Genomic DNA, 17,871 nt, shown 5'->3' on the forward strand with positions numbered 1-17,871 from the left:
CCTTACGGACAAACATTTACGGAAGTTTAAAGCGATGTGTTAGCGATTCGGAGCGATCTCCGCTAGCTCCCGGAAAAGCCTCTACGGTATAACCCTCGTTGCCGGGACGATTCTCAGTAAAGTGTAATTTATACAAAGCCTTCGCGAGAAGAGGGTCGGCAAGGCTCAGCCTTGGTCGCCGACTAGGTTGGCTGGCCCAAGCGCAACTCAGCTGGTGATGGAAAGATCGTTTCGTTAAAGGTTTGAAGACATTTCTAACGGCCCCGTCAGAGGCCACCCTCCCAAGATAAACATGACTCGAAAAATATATCCATCTTTCTACTCTCTCCCCCGTTAGGGCCCTCGGAACTATTCTTACCTGCCTTCCGTTACGTTTAACATGACGTTAATTGACTTAACGTCCTTTGCCACCGCCATGATCGAGCGGTGCACTCAAAACAGACAACTTGCACCAGAGTGGTAGTAGCGGAATGATACTGTAACGGCTAAAATTGATACCTTTTGATTGTATGTTCCATTTTGATTCCCAGGGCTGCGTTTGCTGATGGATATAATACTGATTGATGATTGTTTTGCTGTTCCGATAGATCGCGCTGTTGACGCTATTCGAGAGTAACACAACTCGGTGAAGCAAGGAAGCACAGAGGACAGGGACAACCGGGGGGACCACACTTCCAAAGGTCTAACGGGCACATTTACTAACATCGAACGCGGACCAGCGTGGCAGGGTTGGGCGATTGATATGTCGGAACACGACGTGGGACACCGTTGGGTGAGATGGGGAGCTTTTGGGGGAAACCGAAGCTGTTACACAACACCCTTAATCTAGTTATTCTGTTCCTTTGCCAGCCCTGGCATCAAGTAGGTGATCATGGTGCCTTTGCCCTTCACGTTCACCGTTCCACGGCACGTTAGATTGTAGCCCTTGTCCTTCACAATCTGGTACACATCTTCCGTCACCTGGACGTGATCCATCAGGCCGGTGGAGTCCATTCGCGAGGCCACGTTCACCGCGTTGCCCCAGATGTCGTACTGGGGTTTCCGCGTTCCGATCACACCGGCCACCACGGGCCCAATGTTGATGCCTGCGGAGCGGAGAGAGGAATTAAGTACCAACTCTGGGACCCCTGGCCGTCCGGCTCCAGGTCGAAACGTACCGATCCGCATGCGGAAGTTGTTGAAGGAATGTTCGTTGACGTCCGTGATTTTCTGGAACAGTTCCAGCGCGTAGTCGATCATGGCGATCACGTGCTGGAAGTCGGTCTTGTCGCAACTGTCCGCCGTCAGCCCCGAAGCCGCCATGTACGTCGAGCCGGTCGTCTTGATCTTCTCCACGTACCGGAACCGTTCCAGGGCGAGCAGCTCGTCAAAGTCGACGATGATCTCGTTCAGCAGACGCAAACACTCGACACCTTCGTTGTTGCCCTCTAGCTCGATGTAGAACTCGGAGAAGTTCGGTATCGAAGCGAACATCACACACACCGTATCACACTGCTCGTGGTAGATCTCCTAAAATCCAAAGTCCAAAGTGTCCAAGTGAGCACAAGAATCGTCTGACCAATCGTATGGGTCTGCCGTACCTCAATATTTTTCTCGCGCATCAAAAAGTGGTCGGCCACGTGCACCGGCAGAATGTTGGCCAGCAGCTTCCGGTTGTAGGCCTGCAGGTGCTCCATGTCCTCCTTCTCCTCGGTCGCCTGCAGCTTCCAGATAAAGTCGAGCCGACGCGTGATCTCCGTCTGCTGGCTGTGCATGATCTGGCCGATCACGAACACCACCAGGAACGCCACGTCGATTAGGAACCTTTCCGTCGTCAGAAACCTGTTCATCGGGCAGAAAGTGAGGCCAGAATAATAATTAGTAAGCCTCCTTACAAAGAATTCACGTACCAACCTACCCAATTTATTGTGGTTTAAAATGAAAGACTAAAGTAGCAAAATAAAGTAATGCTATATTCGATTTTTAATAACTAGCAGATGCCAGCTCCTCGTATAAAATACAATCACAGTTCGTTTATTTTTGGTAAAGTCTTTACCACGAACTTTGAAGTAAATTTAAGGCAAATGTAAAATTAAATAATTTCAGCATAGAGTTAGACATAACATTATGCCATGTTGAATGATTCAAAGCTAATTTTAGTACTATTTCACTGTTTACTATTTTCCTTTTTTTTAATACAATTACTACTATTGTCATTATACTATTTTACGAATTTTTTTTAAATTCCTTACTATTTCCTATTACTAGAGAAGCAATCGAAGTGATTAGTGTCAGCTAATTGCAAATGTTTCTGGGAACTCTGACCGGCGTCCGGTTTTTGAACTAAACCGTAATTCACTTTTCCGTGCTTAAGGTAATCCCGGACCAACTCACCGCGGGCTGTCGGTACCAACGAGTGGTGCATTGGCAATGTTTATGAACCACATAAACTAATGTGCGGTCATGTGCAGCCAAAGTGCTAACGTCCACCAGATGATGGGCATTAACTGTGACCATAAACGGGTTCATTATCGGTGGCGCGCCCGAAAGATTTCGACCACAGGGCCACCGCAAAACGGAGCCCGAAAACCCGGACCCAAAGGATCACCGTCCGTTCCGGGGGCAGGGGGGTTGTTTTCGTATGACCGCGACCAAGTTTTAAAGTTTGCCACAATTAACGATAATGAACCCCCGGCCGCATCGTTACGACTTCCGTCTTTTAGTCACCCAAACGAAGGATCGTAACAAGGTGGGCGGTGGGCCACAAGGAACGAAAGTTGATTTTATGGATTACGAAATGATTTGTTAACCTCAAACACAGGAAGCAATCCAGCACGGATTGAAAGTAAACACGATCGGGGTGGAAATGGCGTTAATGGCGTTCGTTCGGGAGCAATTTGCAACATGCTCGATGACTTTGAACCAGCAAAAGCTCAAAAAAACCAAACACCCGCCTTGGGTGAGGGTGAGGTGGAAACTTTCGGGAAAAACACGAACTCGAAGCACTCGATGCAAAAGAGCGGAATCGACAGCAGCGGCAAATTGCCTTCACGATTCCGTTGATGCTGCGCCGGCGAACTTCGACACCGATTAATAAAACTCAATCCGGCCCGGCCGGCGGCGGCGGCCGGTGATTGGAACTCATTTCCTTCCCCGTTTTGCTGACAGCGATGGGAAACGCAGAAAAATAAAATCACGAAATCCTTCTGTCCGGGACGAGGGTTGATTGCTCGATCACCGGTGCACCGGTCAGCGGCCGGAGAGCCGGAAGCGATGGTTGATAAATCTTCATTATGGCCAGCCCGGGACCGGGTCGTGTTGAAAAGTTTTAATCCCCGCCCTTTCTACTTGAGATTGAGGGGTGTTGTGGTGGCCGGGGGCCGGCCATGTCACGGTGGTTGTTAATTTCTGTCCCCATCCCATCGTCTACCATCAGCATAATTCGGCGCGAGAGGCGCGTAAGCCAAGGTTGCTGACCGTGGACCATCTCGGGCCCAGGACGCAACTTAACCGTGGGACGTTCGTTGTGGGTGATTTAAACTTTTCGATTAGCGAGAGGCCAGCCAGAGGTGTGCCGCCCATCGCGTCACTGTTTGACGAACGGCTAAACGGAAGCTTCGGAAGAATTAACCGTCTGTTCACATATTTAATTTATGCTTGAAAATGTTCGACCACGGCCAGCGATGAATATTGTGATCGGCTTCAAACTGGAAGCTAATAAATAAACATCGGCGCCCCAGGCAGCAGGTTGGAGATTATGTTAAATTGAAATAATCCCTTTGGTCAATAGGATCTAAATTTAGTACAATCTGCATCGATATCCATCGTGCGGCAATTAAATACCAACACTCAAACATTAGGCCAGCGTTCTGTTGACCTAATGGATCTAGTTGAATTCTTAGTACAAAACTTAGTATCAACTTTAGTACCTATCATGGAAGGCCTATTTAGTACAATGCTGTGGGGTGCCTGTTTGGATAACATAACCTCGCTTACGAATTCAACTAAAAATTTAAAGTTGGACCAGCGATGATCCGAAAAGATGACTCTCGCGAGTCTTAGAAACTCTGCCACGTCTGCGGATCAAATACACAACTTACCATGGTTCACAGTGGCGCTCGAAGATGAGCGCCAGGACGACCACCGATACCACGTACAGGACGAGTATGGCGATCAGCAGCAGGATTTTGAACAGAATTTTGATAAACTGATGCACCGCACAGGTCAGTAAGGCAAGCAAGGTAAGCAGTAGTAGAATCTGCAAAGAAGAGGAACGTATCGATTCGATTCCGGTTGTCCTGCTGGTAATTCTGACAGCGACGCTCTGACCGCCCAGCTGTGACAGTTACTTACATTGATAATTTTTGACTCCTTACAATTACTAGGCCGCACGAGCGGATACTCGTCGTAAAGCGAAAGGTAGAAAATTAATGTCTGAAAAAAGGGACGAACGAGAATCGGTGAATCGGTGTCCAGTGGAGCAGCCCGGGGCTGGCTCCAGATCCTTACCAGTTTGTAGTAAGATAAACATATCACAGTAAGTACGACGCAGAGCGATATCACTTGAGCAATCTCACGGTGGCCGTGAATTTTTTGTGACACTGCCCGAAAGAAGGTGGACACTTTCTGCAAAACCACAATGGACGATACCGTACGGGGGACAGTCGAGGAAGCGCGGGGTGGCCCCACCGGGTAGCTTACCATGTTTTGGCGGGTGAATACTGGAACGCAGCACACCAGAAGGACGAGCGTCAGGCCCCCGTACACCCAGTAGCTGTACTGATCCCTGCGAATCCCGATCCCAGGGAAAAGAAGAGTGATCCGGTGATCAGTCACAGGTGCCAAGCAGCTTTGGGGCGCTTCGGGGCGCACACTTACATCGAGAACACCAGCACCTGGATAGACATGATGCCGAAGAAGATGATGAGGCTGCAGTAGAAGTAGACGTTCAGCATCGGGTCCGGCTCGAGGCAGTACTTGCGCTCGATGTCGCTCTTGATGAACGTCAGGTGGAACCGCTTGCAGTGATCCAGCCGCAGCCGGTCGATGCTGCGGGCGTCGATCGCCTTGATGAGATACTCGTTCACCTCCTCCTCGGTGCTCTTCGGTTCGGTCTTGTCGTTGAACCCCATCTTCGACCAGTGGCCCATCATGCGCAGCTCCTTCGAAATGTTCCCGTTGACCGACGACGACTGCTTCGACATGGTGTGCTACGGGAAAGATCGCAACCGCGGTTACTCCTGGGCGGTGCTGGGAACGCTCCAGCAATCTTACCGGTCGATAGGAGGCATCCTTCGGCACAATGAGGTACGTCTGGATCTGATGGTCCTTCAGGTAACTGTTCCGATCGGTACCGTGGCCCTCCTCGACGTCGTAATGGTCACCGAGACACTTGAGCGTCTCCTTCGTGATGTGCACCCGGCCCGGCACGCCACCGCTTTCCATGTAGTTGGCCAGCGTGACGTCATTGGACCACACGTCAAACTGCCACTTCCGCAGCCCGAGCACCCCGCAGTGCACCCGGCCCGTGTGGATCCCGACGCGCATGTTCACGTTGACTGCCATCACCTCGCGGACCAGGGCGATGGCGTCGATCATGTCCAGACCCATCTCGACGGCGCACATCGCGTGATCCGGGCGCGCCTCCGGCAGCCCCGACACGCAGTAGTAACAGTCGCCCAGCAGCTTGATGCGCAGACAGTGGTGCTCTTGCGCGAGCCGATCGAACCGCGCAAACAGCTCGTTCAGCAGCCGGACCAACTCCTCGGCCGTACACTGATCGCTGAGGCTGGTGAAGCCACAGATGTCCGCGAACAGAATGCTGACGTTCTCGTGCCGCTGGATGTAGATCTTGTGGAACTGAGCCTCCCGCGGTTGGCCCGCGATGTCGTTCTTCATCTCCATGGCGACGTGCCGGGGTAGCACGGACAGCAGCAGCTGCTCCTGTTTCTGGTTCTCGCGCTGGATCTTTAGCCGTGCCTCCACACACTGGCGCGTCTCCATGAAGGCTTTGCGCTGTGACTTTTCCTTCGGCCAGTGCAACAGGATGCCGGTCGCATTCGTGCAGGCCAACGTAATCAGATCGCAGTAGAGCTGCAATGGGATGCTGTGGATTAGCGAGGACTATCAAAAGACGGGTGCAACAATCACTTACCACATCCATGTCGTCGGACTCGTTCAGGCAGAACATCAACACGATGTGGGAAATCGATAGCAGGCTGCCGCCGACGACGGCCTCCCGCAGCCGGATCGGAAGCATCGTGTAGGTGATGTAGATCGCAATGACCGTGCAGCCTCCGGACGAAGTGAACTTTCTGTGGATGACGATTGGTCATTTTAAAATTAGATCTCGAAGGCCGAAGATATTCTTAGAAGATGAAATTGGTTTGAGGGTGGATTTGAGGGCAACAGTTCTCTATCGCTCTTGGTTGGTTAGTTCTTTAGGTTGACATCTCGGGGCAAAAAGTTACTGGCCTATTTGATATTATTTGAAAGGTTCAGGGCTCAAATAACGGCATCCAACATCAACACCCCTTGCGTCGACAAATATGTATTTGGTGTGTGGATTAATCCTCGCGGTTTTAAAATAGATGGAGTTACTCACTAAATGTAACAGCTTTTCTTACATGAAATATGTGTTTGATAGCTACTCTCATTACGCATCTAACGCAGTATAGATTGTTTGGTCAAAGTGTAAACAACACCTTTTATAAGCATTTGAACATGTCAAGTTTTGTTCCTGATAAAGCGTTTTTGCGGGGAGTACTTTTTCATTACATTTTGCACGGCAGAAAAAAAGGGATTCTTGTAACGAATCGTCTTTGGTGATAAAAAGGGTAGTTATTACAAGAATTCTAAACCCAAAAAGGCCTGGATACAGCTTGGTGAAACATGTCCATCGAAACCAAAGCGAAATATTCACTGCGCAATGGTTATGATGTGCATATGGTGGATATGAAAGTTGTGGTGTATTTTGAGCTTTTAAAACCCGATGAAATTATAGAAGGACAATACCACCAACAACAATTATTGTATTTGAAGCAATGCTTTGGCCATAAAACGTCGGGAATGGTATAAAAGACAAGATAAGCTGAGTTTTCAAAATGACAAAACTCGACCCCACATCGCAAAGCCGGTAAAAACCTATCCCGAAAATGTCGGAGGGGAACTGGGAACCTCCCCACCGTATTCACCAGATTTTGCTCTTTTCGAACTAGTATTTGTTCCGTTACATAAGTAACGATTTCGCAGCACAGCGGTTCATTTCTTATGAAAGCATCGAAAAATAGGTCTCTGAGTAGATCGCTTCTAAAGATAAGAAATTCTATCGACACGGAATCGAGGAACTACCTAAAAGATGAGAGAAAGTAAAAGCTAACGACGGACAATATTTTCATTAAGGTAGTCATACGTTTTGTTGTTGTAGTAGGTCACAAATGTCGAATAAAAACCGCAAGAATTAATTCACATACCTATTAAATGATAACAAGAAAGCATATCCAGCAAAATTAGTTTTGGGCTGGTTTGTCGTCCGTCATTCTTATGAAATGACCAGCCCACCGGAGCCTGGCGAGGTGTATAGCCTGCGCGACACTGCGCGACTCTTTTTTGGACAGAGTCGATTCGACCGTCCCAACACGCGATGTGAGCGAAATAGTATCTTCAGTCTGTAGAAGCGCAACGATTACTTCCTAATTTCCAGAAAATTTAGAACTAATGCAGTGCCTCTTTATTGTTCAAAGCGAATTGAAATTAATTTTCATTTTACCATGTTAGCGCATTAAATGAAGCTTTATTTCACGTTCATTGTGCATCGAGTTAAGAGCGGAAAGCTTACAGTGTTCAACTGCAAAACACTGGAAAAATCCCAACAATGATGCAGCTTCCGGAACTGATTTCCGGCACCATCAGATGCACCGACAGTCATCTCGTAATGTCGATTGCGAGCTAATTTGTAATCGGCTTACGGTTGGACGGCAGAGCCGACAGAGCCAATCCGCAAGGCCCGGGCCAGCTTTACAAATTTTTAATGTTGATTTGAAACATTAATGACCCTTTTCAACCCGCGAATGGCGAATGGATGGTTCGATAAAATGGCCCGATGATGCCTTTACGATGGGAATAGGCGCAGCAGAAGCGGGACAGCCACTGCCGCCCTTTGCGTTCACTTACTTGGCCGAGGTGGTGAAGCTGAAGCAAACGTCCAGCACGAGCAGCGTCACCATGATGACGTACGACACCTGGAACAGGTAGATCTCGTTGATGCGCTGCTTGTACAGGCACATCAGTAGCAGCGCGTAGACGGTGGCGCACACGCCCAGCACGATGATTTGGGTCATGTTGTCCTTCAGCAGCGTGAAGTAGTCGCGATTGCACAGCGGAATCTCGCCGTCCTCCGAGTAGTCGCTGCTAAAGTTGCCCGGCGGCGGCTGCTGCGTTGCTGGTGGTGGTTGCGATGGAGACGCCGAGGGAGCCGCACCGGCGGGCCGTTCCTGGTTCTTCGAACCGACCGGCTCCTTGGCCCCGTCAAGTGGCGTAGCGTTACCGACGACACTGTTGGTCCTGTACCCGTCATCCTTGGTGAGCGCGTTGACGTTTCTGAAAAGAAAAAAACACGGTAGGACCGTTACAATCGCCGCCGCTTTCGGTACTTAAACGGAAAATTGCCTAGGGGGTTCCCATGGCAACGGATGGGTGGTCTGCGGGCAAATTATGTTGCGGAATATGGTTTCACGGTCCGCCGAGCCGAGCGACACACCGTTTGTAACGCCCATTAACTGTCTGCAGGGCATTGTCATCGCCCAGCTTTGGGGGTCCTGGGAATGGTTTCCGCATTTAAATCGCATCCCACAGCGGAACGACCAGAACATGGGAACAATTAAGCGTACTCTTTCTCGAGGCGGTAGAACATGGCGGACTTTTGGCACATTTGTTCACCATAAGCGTGTGCCACAATAGAGAATGTGGTTGATCTGGCGGAATGGTTGAATGAGTCATTGTCCTTTGCATGTCCTGCGTACCCTGCCCGGCGTGCCAGAGAAGGTCCCAAGAAACACAGCTATTCATTCACCGGGTGATTTTTGCCGTTTTGTGAGACACGGGAAGGACTAATGAGGGCACTTGGCTTAGGGTTCCCATCAGCCAGAGGACACGCTGGGGAGTGAACCTTCTTCACGTGATCCACACTGCCGCCAGGAAGTGGAAACAAAATGCATAAATCGTTCATTATGATTAATTATGCTCTTATTTGGCACCATAACCGTGGTGAGTCCTGACGTCAGGCCACCCGAAGGAACACAAAAAAAAATTCCCCAACGAGCGATGGGTAAAGAAACCAAACCGCACTAATTAAGATCTACCAACCTGCGCTACGAAGGACACGGAAAGCTGATGGTATTTTAAGTAGACAATAAGCTGGGCTGGCGCCGAGGCGCCCAAGAAACGCTATTTAATGTGTAAAACAGATGGGACGAAGAAAAAAGGAAACAGAATACAGTCCGCGCGAAAAGGTATCCTCCGCGTGATGGACAGCATAAAAGTGGCTTTCGTAAGCAAAAGATCAGCCGCCTATTCGTAAGTAACATTATCCGGGATTCGTAGGGTTTGCTCTCCCGTCACTCACCGTCGATCGAGCCCTTCGAATGTGTAATTAGAGAGCTTTGCTTTTCCGGGAAGGCGGCACTCCAAGTGTTCGCCCGGTTTTCCTTCCTCGTGACGTTAATCGGTTCGCTCGACCCATATCATCCTGGCCGTGGTTCCATTTGTATATTAAACTGGTCATTTGTATAGAAACATGGCCACAAGAATGGTGGAGCGAATTTTAATACGTTCATCATCAATCAAAGCCGAGCTACCTTTTTACCTTTTTTATCTTCACCGTTTGACAAATTGTTGGCAAAGGCGCGATCGGAGTAAACGAGTGAACTGCCCAACTCGCCAACTGGCTACACGTGCTTTATTCCTCCTTGATTGTGCGAGAATCCCTTAAACCGCGTTTAGCCTGTCGGAGCTAACCATCCCCGTACAGTGAATCAACTTCAAGCCTAAGGCGTTTGCGTTTTGGTAGCGGAATTCAATCAGCCAGCAATAGCGAACGAAGAGGAGTCTTCGAAGCTATTTTAAAGTGACCATCCCAACCTTCGGAGGACCTTCATAATGGAGTCGCATGTAGTCGACGTAGTTGAAATGGTTCGTTCCGCGTACCTTGTTAAGAGCCAATTTAATCTGGCGATAATTCTACGGAAATAATCCTCGGCGATCCCGGCGCCCGGCAAGCCGGGCAAATTCAATTTTCCGTCGCACTTCCGGGGCCAATTGATTTCGCCGCTATGCAGCTGCCTCATTGAAGGAAGGCTCCGAAGGCTTTCTCCATACTTTTTTTTCTTCTTCCCTTGGTTAAAGGAAAAAAAACACTGAAAACTGTCATCGAGGACGCCAGGACCCACATCGTGGTGATTGATACTTTTGCTCGCACTCGCTCGCGGCAAAGGACATTAGTACGAAAACAAAGGGCACCGGAAAACGGAGGCGACGTTAAGCCTCGAAACGGTAACCGGTCCGAAATGGATGCGTTTGCTTACTTTTCGTGCAGCACCCGGTGTGTCCAGCGTTTGGCGCGGTTCCGTAGCCACGCCGCCGAGAGCAGAGGGTGGAAGTCAGGGCCTTTCGTCCGGCGGGCCCGGCTCAGCAACCGGTGGGCTTGGTCCACCGTTGCGCTCGGTTGCTCGTCGCTCGCGGCTTGAGCAGCACCGGGACCGGGGTCCTCCTGTTCGTTGGGTGGAAAATTGCGCGCTTCGATGGGTTCGTTGATATGCCGCTGTTCACTGGTGGGCTCCGGTGGGCTGCCTGGCCTGGACGGATCGGGTGGCTCCGCGTCGCTGGGCTTGGTACCGTTCCCAACGTCGCCATCGTCGTCGGTCGCGAGCGCCGCCAAAGTGGTCACGTTCAGCGGGAACAACTGATCTGCGAAAGTGGAGTTGAGAAGAGTTGAAATAATTAATACCTTCGTCCCCGAACCGTTTGGTGTGCTCGCTATTAATTGTTCGCCGCGGATTCGAATTATACAAAAGTGAAATTTCGAAAGCTCCTTGAAAGCTGCTTTCACGCTCGTTGATAACATTTGACAAGGCACTACAAAAAGGACCCAACAAGCGTGGCACAATGGGCTCGAGGGACCGGAACCCGTCACCGAGTGGCCGATAGCATCGCGGCTGCCATTTGTTAGCCTCTATCAGTGTTCCACTTGGCCGCACAATATTGCGTGCGCCATCGCGTGGGCAGCGCAACAGGCAGCCGCGATTGCGACCGCGAAGACCGGGATCGTTCCTGGCGCCTTTTGGTCCTTCGGCAGAAATAAATCATACACACAAACCGGAGCCGGAGCGATTAGGGCACCCGGGTATGGGGGCCACCCGAAATTGAAATTAAATCCACGGGGCTGCCCGCATGTGGGCTGAAGTCGACATTGGATTTGACGGCTGCGTTCTTCTTTCCTGGCGAACGAAGCGTGACGAATGTCGGCGTCCTGCTTAATCTGGATATGATGAGGCTGCGTTCGGGGCTGGGAACAGAATCGCTACGCAATTAGCTAATTCCGCTGTCATGAATAAGTGATCAGGGGGTCCCTTCAATGGGGTGGGGTGGTTCAGGTGGTTACAGGACCACCACGGGGGGTGTAATGGCCAACACATTAGCCACGAAACAGCTTCCGGGGTTGTATGAATTGGGCTATAAATGTAAGTTTGATTTGATTGAGAATCAATTGGGAGGTCCTGATCGTGCCGAAGGGGAGCTTGCAGGACAAACCGTGGCCAACCTGGTCCGTGGTCCATCGAAAGAATGTATTTACTAAACTAACGTTTGCTATTTATGGTTTGACGGTGGTTAAGCAGAGCATTACAACTCAATTAGTGGCCTGTGCGTCTGGATGTTGTAGTAGCTTCTAACCATTCGCAGAGACTATGGCATAAAAGAATCATTAAACATTTTCAAATGCACCAAGGTATTGTTGCAAATAAGAACCCATAAGTTGTAAGTCAAAATTAGTCATATCACTTTACAAAAACATTTCAAAACGATAATCAGTAACATCGGATTATGTTTGGAGATGTTTTTACGGTCCTTGAAAGCCGAGATGGTGACTTCATTTCGGTTACGGGCACTGTCCGTGGAAACAAAATTCCGAATTCTTATTTGACAAACCCTTTTTATAAGGAACGTTGACAACTTATCTTCTTCAAAAACTGATCAACTTTCAATTGCTCAATTAGATAAGCTATCTAATAAAGAACCAAAATTCGAATGCTGCTTATTCGTGATTGTAGGCAAAAGGTTTGGTTCTAAGGTGACCCTTCATTTTGTTGAACCTTCTTCAGTTAGAGACGATCAGTTAGAGAGCACAAGAGAATAGAGAATTTATTGTTGTACTAGTTGACATGTAATCCACTAACAAAATTTCATTTGCATGCCACAAAACTGATGCTAACATCTTTTCGGGCAATTTCTGGACGAACTCGTTTCGGAACGGAAAAAAGGTTCACAGCACTCTTTAACCTCTTGTTTTGATTCAGGATCGTAGTGATAGACCCAAGTGTTATCCATAATGGTGATTCGATGCACAAAATCCACTTTATCCTATCGAAAACGCTTTAAATGTGGTCAAGAAAGATGTATTCGAATGCGTTTTAAGCGAATGCGGCACCTATTTTGCAAACAGGTTTTAGGAACCCTAAGCTTTAGTCAAAATATTGGTTGTACTGATCAATGAGATGGCTTATACTAAATCTCTTTAAGTGGTTCGACGATTTTCCATTACGATATCCTGTATTGTTTTACGATTTCAGTTGTTGTGTCTGTTTCTTGACGTTTTGGACATGGCTAGACTAGTTCGACCACGTTTAAACTCAGAAACTCCTCTTTTAACCCCCTAATTGAAGGTGAAGAGTCCTTATACACTTTCATCATTCGTTCATAAATCTTCTTTGCCCTTCCAAAAACCCTTTCACCTTCCAAAATAAAAATTCAATCACTGCAAGATACTACAAATTGGACTCGTAGCTGCGTCTTTATGTATCGAACGTCAAATCTTAGTATGTTTGCGGCCAAAGTGTGTGCCATATTGACAATATTCTGTCGGTTCATACGAAAGCACCTCTGCTGCTTGACATTGGACCAAGTTGATTTAAATTCATTATGTATGTTACACTCATAGAGCAGGTCCAGAAAGAATGGCCCCATCCACGGAAACCACAGCTGACCACCGAAAATGGGAGCCAATGGAGACCCCGGGCGCCTACACTCAGTTTGACAAAACAAAACCAATGTTGAGGCCTCCAACTAATCCCCGAATGCTGAATGTTGTCTATCCCGGGTGACCCGTCACGCTGAGTGACGTGGACCGGCGACCGGCCGGACAGCGGCCCATCGCAACATTTATTTGGGAAGGGAATAAATCTGCCTTCCGCCGCCGTGTCGCTGTTTCGCAGTGTGCAGTGTGTCCGTCCGTCTGAAGACTTAACCACTAATCTGTGTGCGGCGGAACTGTACAAAGTGTCAAAACATAAATTGAAGCTTATGAGCTGGCGATACAAAGCGTGTGCGTCTCCAGGACTCGGCCCACTTACCTCGATCGGGAGGCGGCCCACCGTCCAGCGGCAGCTCGTAGCAGCTCTCCAGCGACTGTTGCAGGATGAACGTAAACACTAGATGTATTAGCGCTAAGATAAATATTAATCCTAACAGAAGCCACACGATGTGCACCGCGTTGCTTTGATTCATGCGCAGGAAGTACCGCTGATACAGCATCTCCACCTGGAACGGAAGCGGAAGGATGGGCACAAATTAATGAAGCTTTTGCCAGGACAAGACAGCCTGGCTGTCCGTGGTCGACCGACTAGGGGGAAATCTCATTAGTTGTCACCATCACCACCATTCGGTCGGTCGGTGGTGGTGGTCGAGATTAAGTTCTCCAGTTCTTCGTCGGCCGCCAACGGTTCGATGCGAAGCAGACCAACTGACAGAATGTTGCCGACCGACGAAGCCAGGAATGTTGCCATATCCCGACCGGACACACACAGTGACAGCATGTTACTTATATCACCAAGTTCTACGTCTTGCGGAGTGCGAGCTCAGTGTACAGGGCGACCATAATGGCGACCTTTCTGTTCGATCGTTTAGGGAATCGATTGGACATTGATTGAGCCATTACGGGACCGGGAGCGCTGGGAGCCCTTCTTCGTTCCCAATTCCCCCACCGATCAGCTGACTTTAGGGAATTCTCAAGGGCGGGTTCAAGGGCGATGAAATGGCCTAATGGCGGCTAGTTTGCGGCCCATCGCAGCATAACGACCTGGTCCCCAGGTGCCGATTTTGCTGCACAGCAATAACTTTAAATGGTGGGTTGCGGACGGTTGAGTAACGCCGAGGTTGGTAATGTCCTGTTACATCAAAATTTAATTAAAGGGACAATTAAGGCAAATGCAACCTTCGCCGATGGTCCAACGCAAAATCCGTCAAACGGGCTCAATTCCCAACCCCCATATCTTGTGATTTAACTCGTCCGCACCGCAGGGGGTTTAGCATGCGATTTAATTATCCGATAACCTTTCGAACGCTGCGCTGCTTCGGGCCCGTCAGTCAAAGTACATGGCGTTTGAAGTTTCGCCTCCACGTTTGGTTCAGCATCCCAGGGGGGCTGTGATGGTGGTTGCAGGTGGCTTAATCGAAACTTCCGACATCGAGCTACGGGCAACGAAAGCGAAAGTTGTGCAGATTTCCGTACCACGAATAATTGGTGCTCTGGGCGAGAGTCACGAGAAGTTCTTGCATCAGTCGCAATATCTGCATGGTGCCTCCGGATTTGCCTCAAGAGCTTGGAAGTGGGCAGCGATGATAACAGGAAGCTCGTAGAATTAGATTAGAATTTGGGCTGTACAGCAACAGAAAATCTGCGCCTCACGCGGAAAGCATCTTGGTGTCGCTAATGGAACAGACAGTGCCCAACGCCATCGACTGCAGACGACTGTGGCTCCTTCACGGCCAATTTGAATCAGTTCGCTAATGGGCCCAGCGAAAGATTCCTGTTACTTGCTCCAAAGTGCTTGTGGTCCCCCATTATCGGTGTGCAATTGAAACATACAACGACAATGATTATTACCTCCGGTGGGTCGGAGAGTCCAAGAAGAATCTGCATAATTCCCCGCCGGACTGACGTCGATTGGCGTGCGGGAGGTACAATGTGCTCCTAAAAGAGCGTCGAATAAAACCGAAACATTTTCGGATGGCTTTTCCGGGTAGCACCACCGGAAGACGTACCTTGTACCCGTCGTGGCAGTTGAGTGGATATGTTCCGTCGTCGGCAACTTCTCGGCTACTGCTTGGCACTCACAGATCCGACCGCAAAAGCCATTAAAAGCTCATCCATTCATCACTTCTTCGCTGGCCTCGCTCGTGAGGCTGTACCGATAAGGTACATTGTTACTGTGATTTTCCTTCTTTTCTTCCCACAGAAGAAGATGAGCGAGATGTTATTTCCTATGAGGTGGCTTTCTTCTTACGGCAGCCTCATCATTCCGTCGCGACCGGCAACCTCTAAGGAGTGTTCGAGTGTTTGTTCAATAATTTCACCGTCATCAGGTTCGGAGAATGAAGAAAAACCGCGAACCTTTATCAAGGGATGGGAGGAAAACTCAGGACGGTAAATATAGTCCTGGCCACCGGAAACCAAACCAACGTCGGAGATTTCTTCATCATGCTCTTTACCGGCGATACAAACAACGCCTCCTCCGACTGACAGGTAAACCAAACGAAGCAGGACTGGAGCCTCCACCGTTGGTAGCTAAGAATTATTGATCAACTCCTCCCCTGATTGCCGTTTGACAAACAATTTGACGTCCGCTGGGTCCGCTGTAGCTTGATGGAAAATAAATCGGAGCTTACATTTACGGTTTAAACGTGACCATTGGCCGCAGCCCAAACGAATGATTCAGAAAAACAGACAACTCAGTCGTAGTTCGTGCCACGACTGGAGCCGTTTTGCTGAGTTTCGCGATATCGCGGCGTAATATCTAATTAAGGCGTGATATCTTCAGTTTACATTTGCTACATTCAAGCTAACAAACTGCCAGCCCTCATGTCCGGGCATCAGACTAACCTTTTGCCAAAAATTGGACACGTTCAAAACGTTTGTCACTCAGCAACTACATTCCGGTGGTATTTTAAATGTCGAAACAGAAACCAACGCATTCCACTGTAATTTCACCCCTCGGTGTCCGAGTCCGTGTCTTGTGAGTGTAACATTTACGGGAAGAAAGAAAAAAAACACGTTCCCCCCAAAACCCCACGATCGGCGGCTTCAACAGTAGCCAGCAGCAATGGGGCGAGAGCCACGAGGAACTTCGAGTTGGAACTAAAACTTTGCGCAGTAACTTTGTGGCGAGATTTTGCGCTCCTCGAGCGCCGGACTGGCCCAACAGCAAGGCCGTGCTTTCGGACCCGTGGAAAAGTTTCCCCAGCAAAGCTGCGCTTCCTGCGAGTTTACAACTCTAATAGGGCTAAATTACGCGCTAGAACACCAACTTTCTTCCCATTCACAGGCTTCCACCCGCGGCTGGGCTGGCTGTTTGAAGTTGAGCCTTTTTTTGCCGGTGTAAGGGAAAGTGAAACTTTCCAGCACACGGCACGAACCGGGCATGGGATATTTATTTTCTCATTAAACAATTGTAGTGAGTCGTGCGGCCGTTCGTGCTAAATCAGGTACCACGCTAAGTGAAACACTAGACCCGCCGTGCGAAACTAGAAAAAAGAACGGGTCCACTTTCCAGCACGTGACGTCAGTTTGGATGGGTTGGAGGGGTTGAAACATCCCGAAGGGTTGCGTAGGCCGGCGACGACGATACCCGAACAGCCCTTTTGACGGCCACCGGGGCCAACTGTCCCCGAGCGGTAGGTAAGTAATGGCATCGGGCACCGAGAATGTTTGGTCGAGTTTGTGGAAACTGTTGTGGCAACAAATTTTTGCTCAAAAAACTTCACCCAAAGCCCAAAAATCAGAAATGAACAAACAATATTTACATTTCATCTTACCTTGCCGGAACGCCAGGCCGACTGACCGACTGTCGTGCCCGGTGTACGCGAAAAAGGGTTTCTGCTTGGGCAGGCTTTCGGAACAGAGCGGGGTTTTTTACGGCTCAACCAACGCCAGCCTTTTGATGGGCTATCATAATTGTGGAATTTTGGCCCCAAGTCCGTGCTGCCCTCTGGGGGCTGCTGGGGCTGCTGTTCGGACGAAGAATCCGGTCGACAGTTTGGCTGCCCGTTCGACGAACGCTTTTGCGTCGATTCTTGTGCTGAGGGTTTGTGGGATTCGGCAAATGGGGCTTATGGGAATCCTTTTGTGGAAGGTTTGCTATTCTTCCGAGAAAGCGTGTGTCTATGTGTGTGCGAGATGGATGATGGAGAACTAAAAACAGACAAATGGAGCCCCTAGTTTATAATTGATCAGCATAATGCAGGCGACGGAAGCCGAAACTTGTTCAAAATGGCTGGACCGCTGAGACGTCGATGCTTTTTTATAAAAATATTGTTGTTGCCATTGTTTTCGTTTGCTGCATCCGAAAAGGTCTGCTTCCGAGAAGTCCTTCATTATGCGGCGCTCGCAGTGGAACTAGTTCCAAGTTGGGTTCTATTATTACCGACATTGGTATGTTACCGTTACCTTCAAAATAGCGCTCCATGGTTTCGATCGGCGTGGTTAAATATTGCCGAGCAGATGAACGGCATTCGAGTTCCGTTGTAAAATTACCCACGCAATACGTGCCTTTGGGAAATGGCTTTGGAATTGTTTTGGTGATGATCGCGGTGATGATAATGATTGCCACCAGCGGGAAGTCATTA

General features: G+C 49.2%; 1 protein-coding gene across 1 annotated transcript in view; it reads right to left on the reverse strand.

Annotated features, from left to right (window-relative positions):
• Positions 1-582: 582 nt before the first annotated feature.
• Positions 583-17,871, reverse strand: part of LOC131207011 (adenylate cyclase type 6) — a 65,946-nt gene continuing 48,657 nt past the window's right edge. The window contains exons 6-19 of the mRNA XM_058199617.1: positions 13,623-13,788; positions 13,292-13,308; positions 10,560-10,936; positions 8,152-8,577; positions 6,134-6,293; positions 5,254-6,072; positions 4,858-5,189; positions 4,681-4,765; positions 4,489-4,605; positions 4,333-4,413; positions 4,080-4,237; positions 1,581-1,821; positions 1,158-1,509; positions 583-1,085 (exon numbers count right to left, since the gene is read on the reverse strand). Of these exons, the coding sequence (XP_058055600.1) occupies positions 826-1,085; positions 1,158-1,509; positions 1,581-1,821; positions 4,080-4,237; positions 4,333-4,413; positions 4,489-4,605; positions 4,681-4,765; positions 4,858-5,189; positions 5,254-6,072; positions 6,134-6,293; positions 8,152-8,577; positions 10,560-10,936; positions 13,292-13,308; positions 13,623-13,788 (3,591 nt within the window). The 3' untranslated portion in view covers positions 583-825. The remainder of the gene's footprint in view (positions 1,086-1,157; positions 1,510-1,580; positions 1,822-4,079; positions 4,238-4,332; positions 4,414-4,488; positions 4,606-4,680; positions 4,766-4,857; positions 5,190-5,253; positions 6,073-6,133; positions 6,294-8,151; positions 8,578-10,559; positions 10,937-13,291; positions 13,309-13,622; positions 13,789-17,871) is intronic.

The sequence above is a fragment of the Anopheles bellator genome, chromosome 2, assembly GCF_943735745.2.
Source record: "Anopheles bellator chromosome 2, idAnoBellAS_SP24_06.2, whole genome shotgun sequence".
Classification (NCBI taxonomy): Eukaryota; Metazoa; Arthropoda; class Insecta; order Diptera; family Culicidae; genus Anopheles; species Anopheles bellator.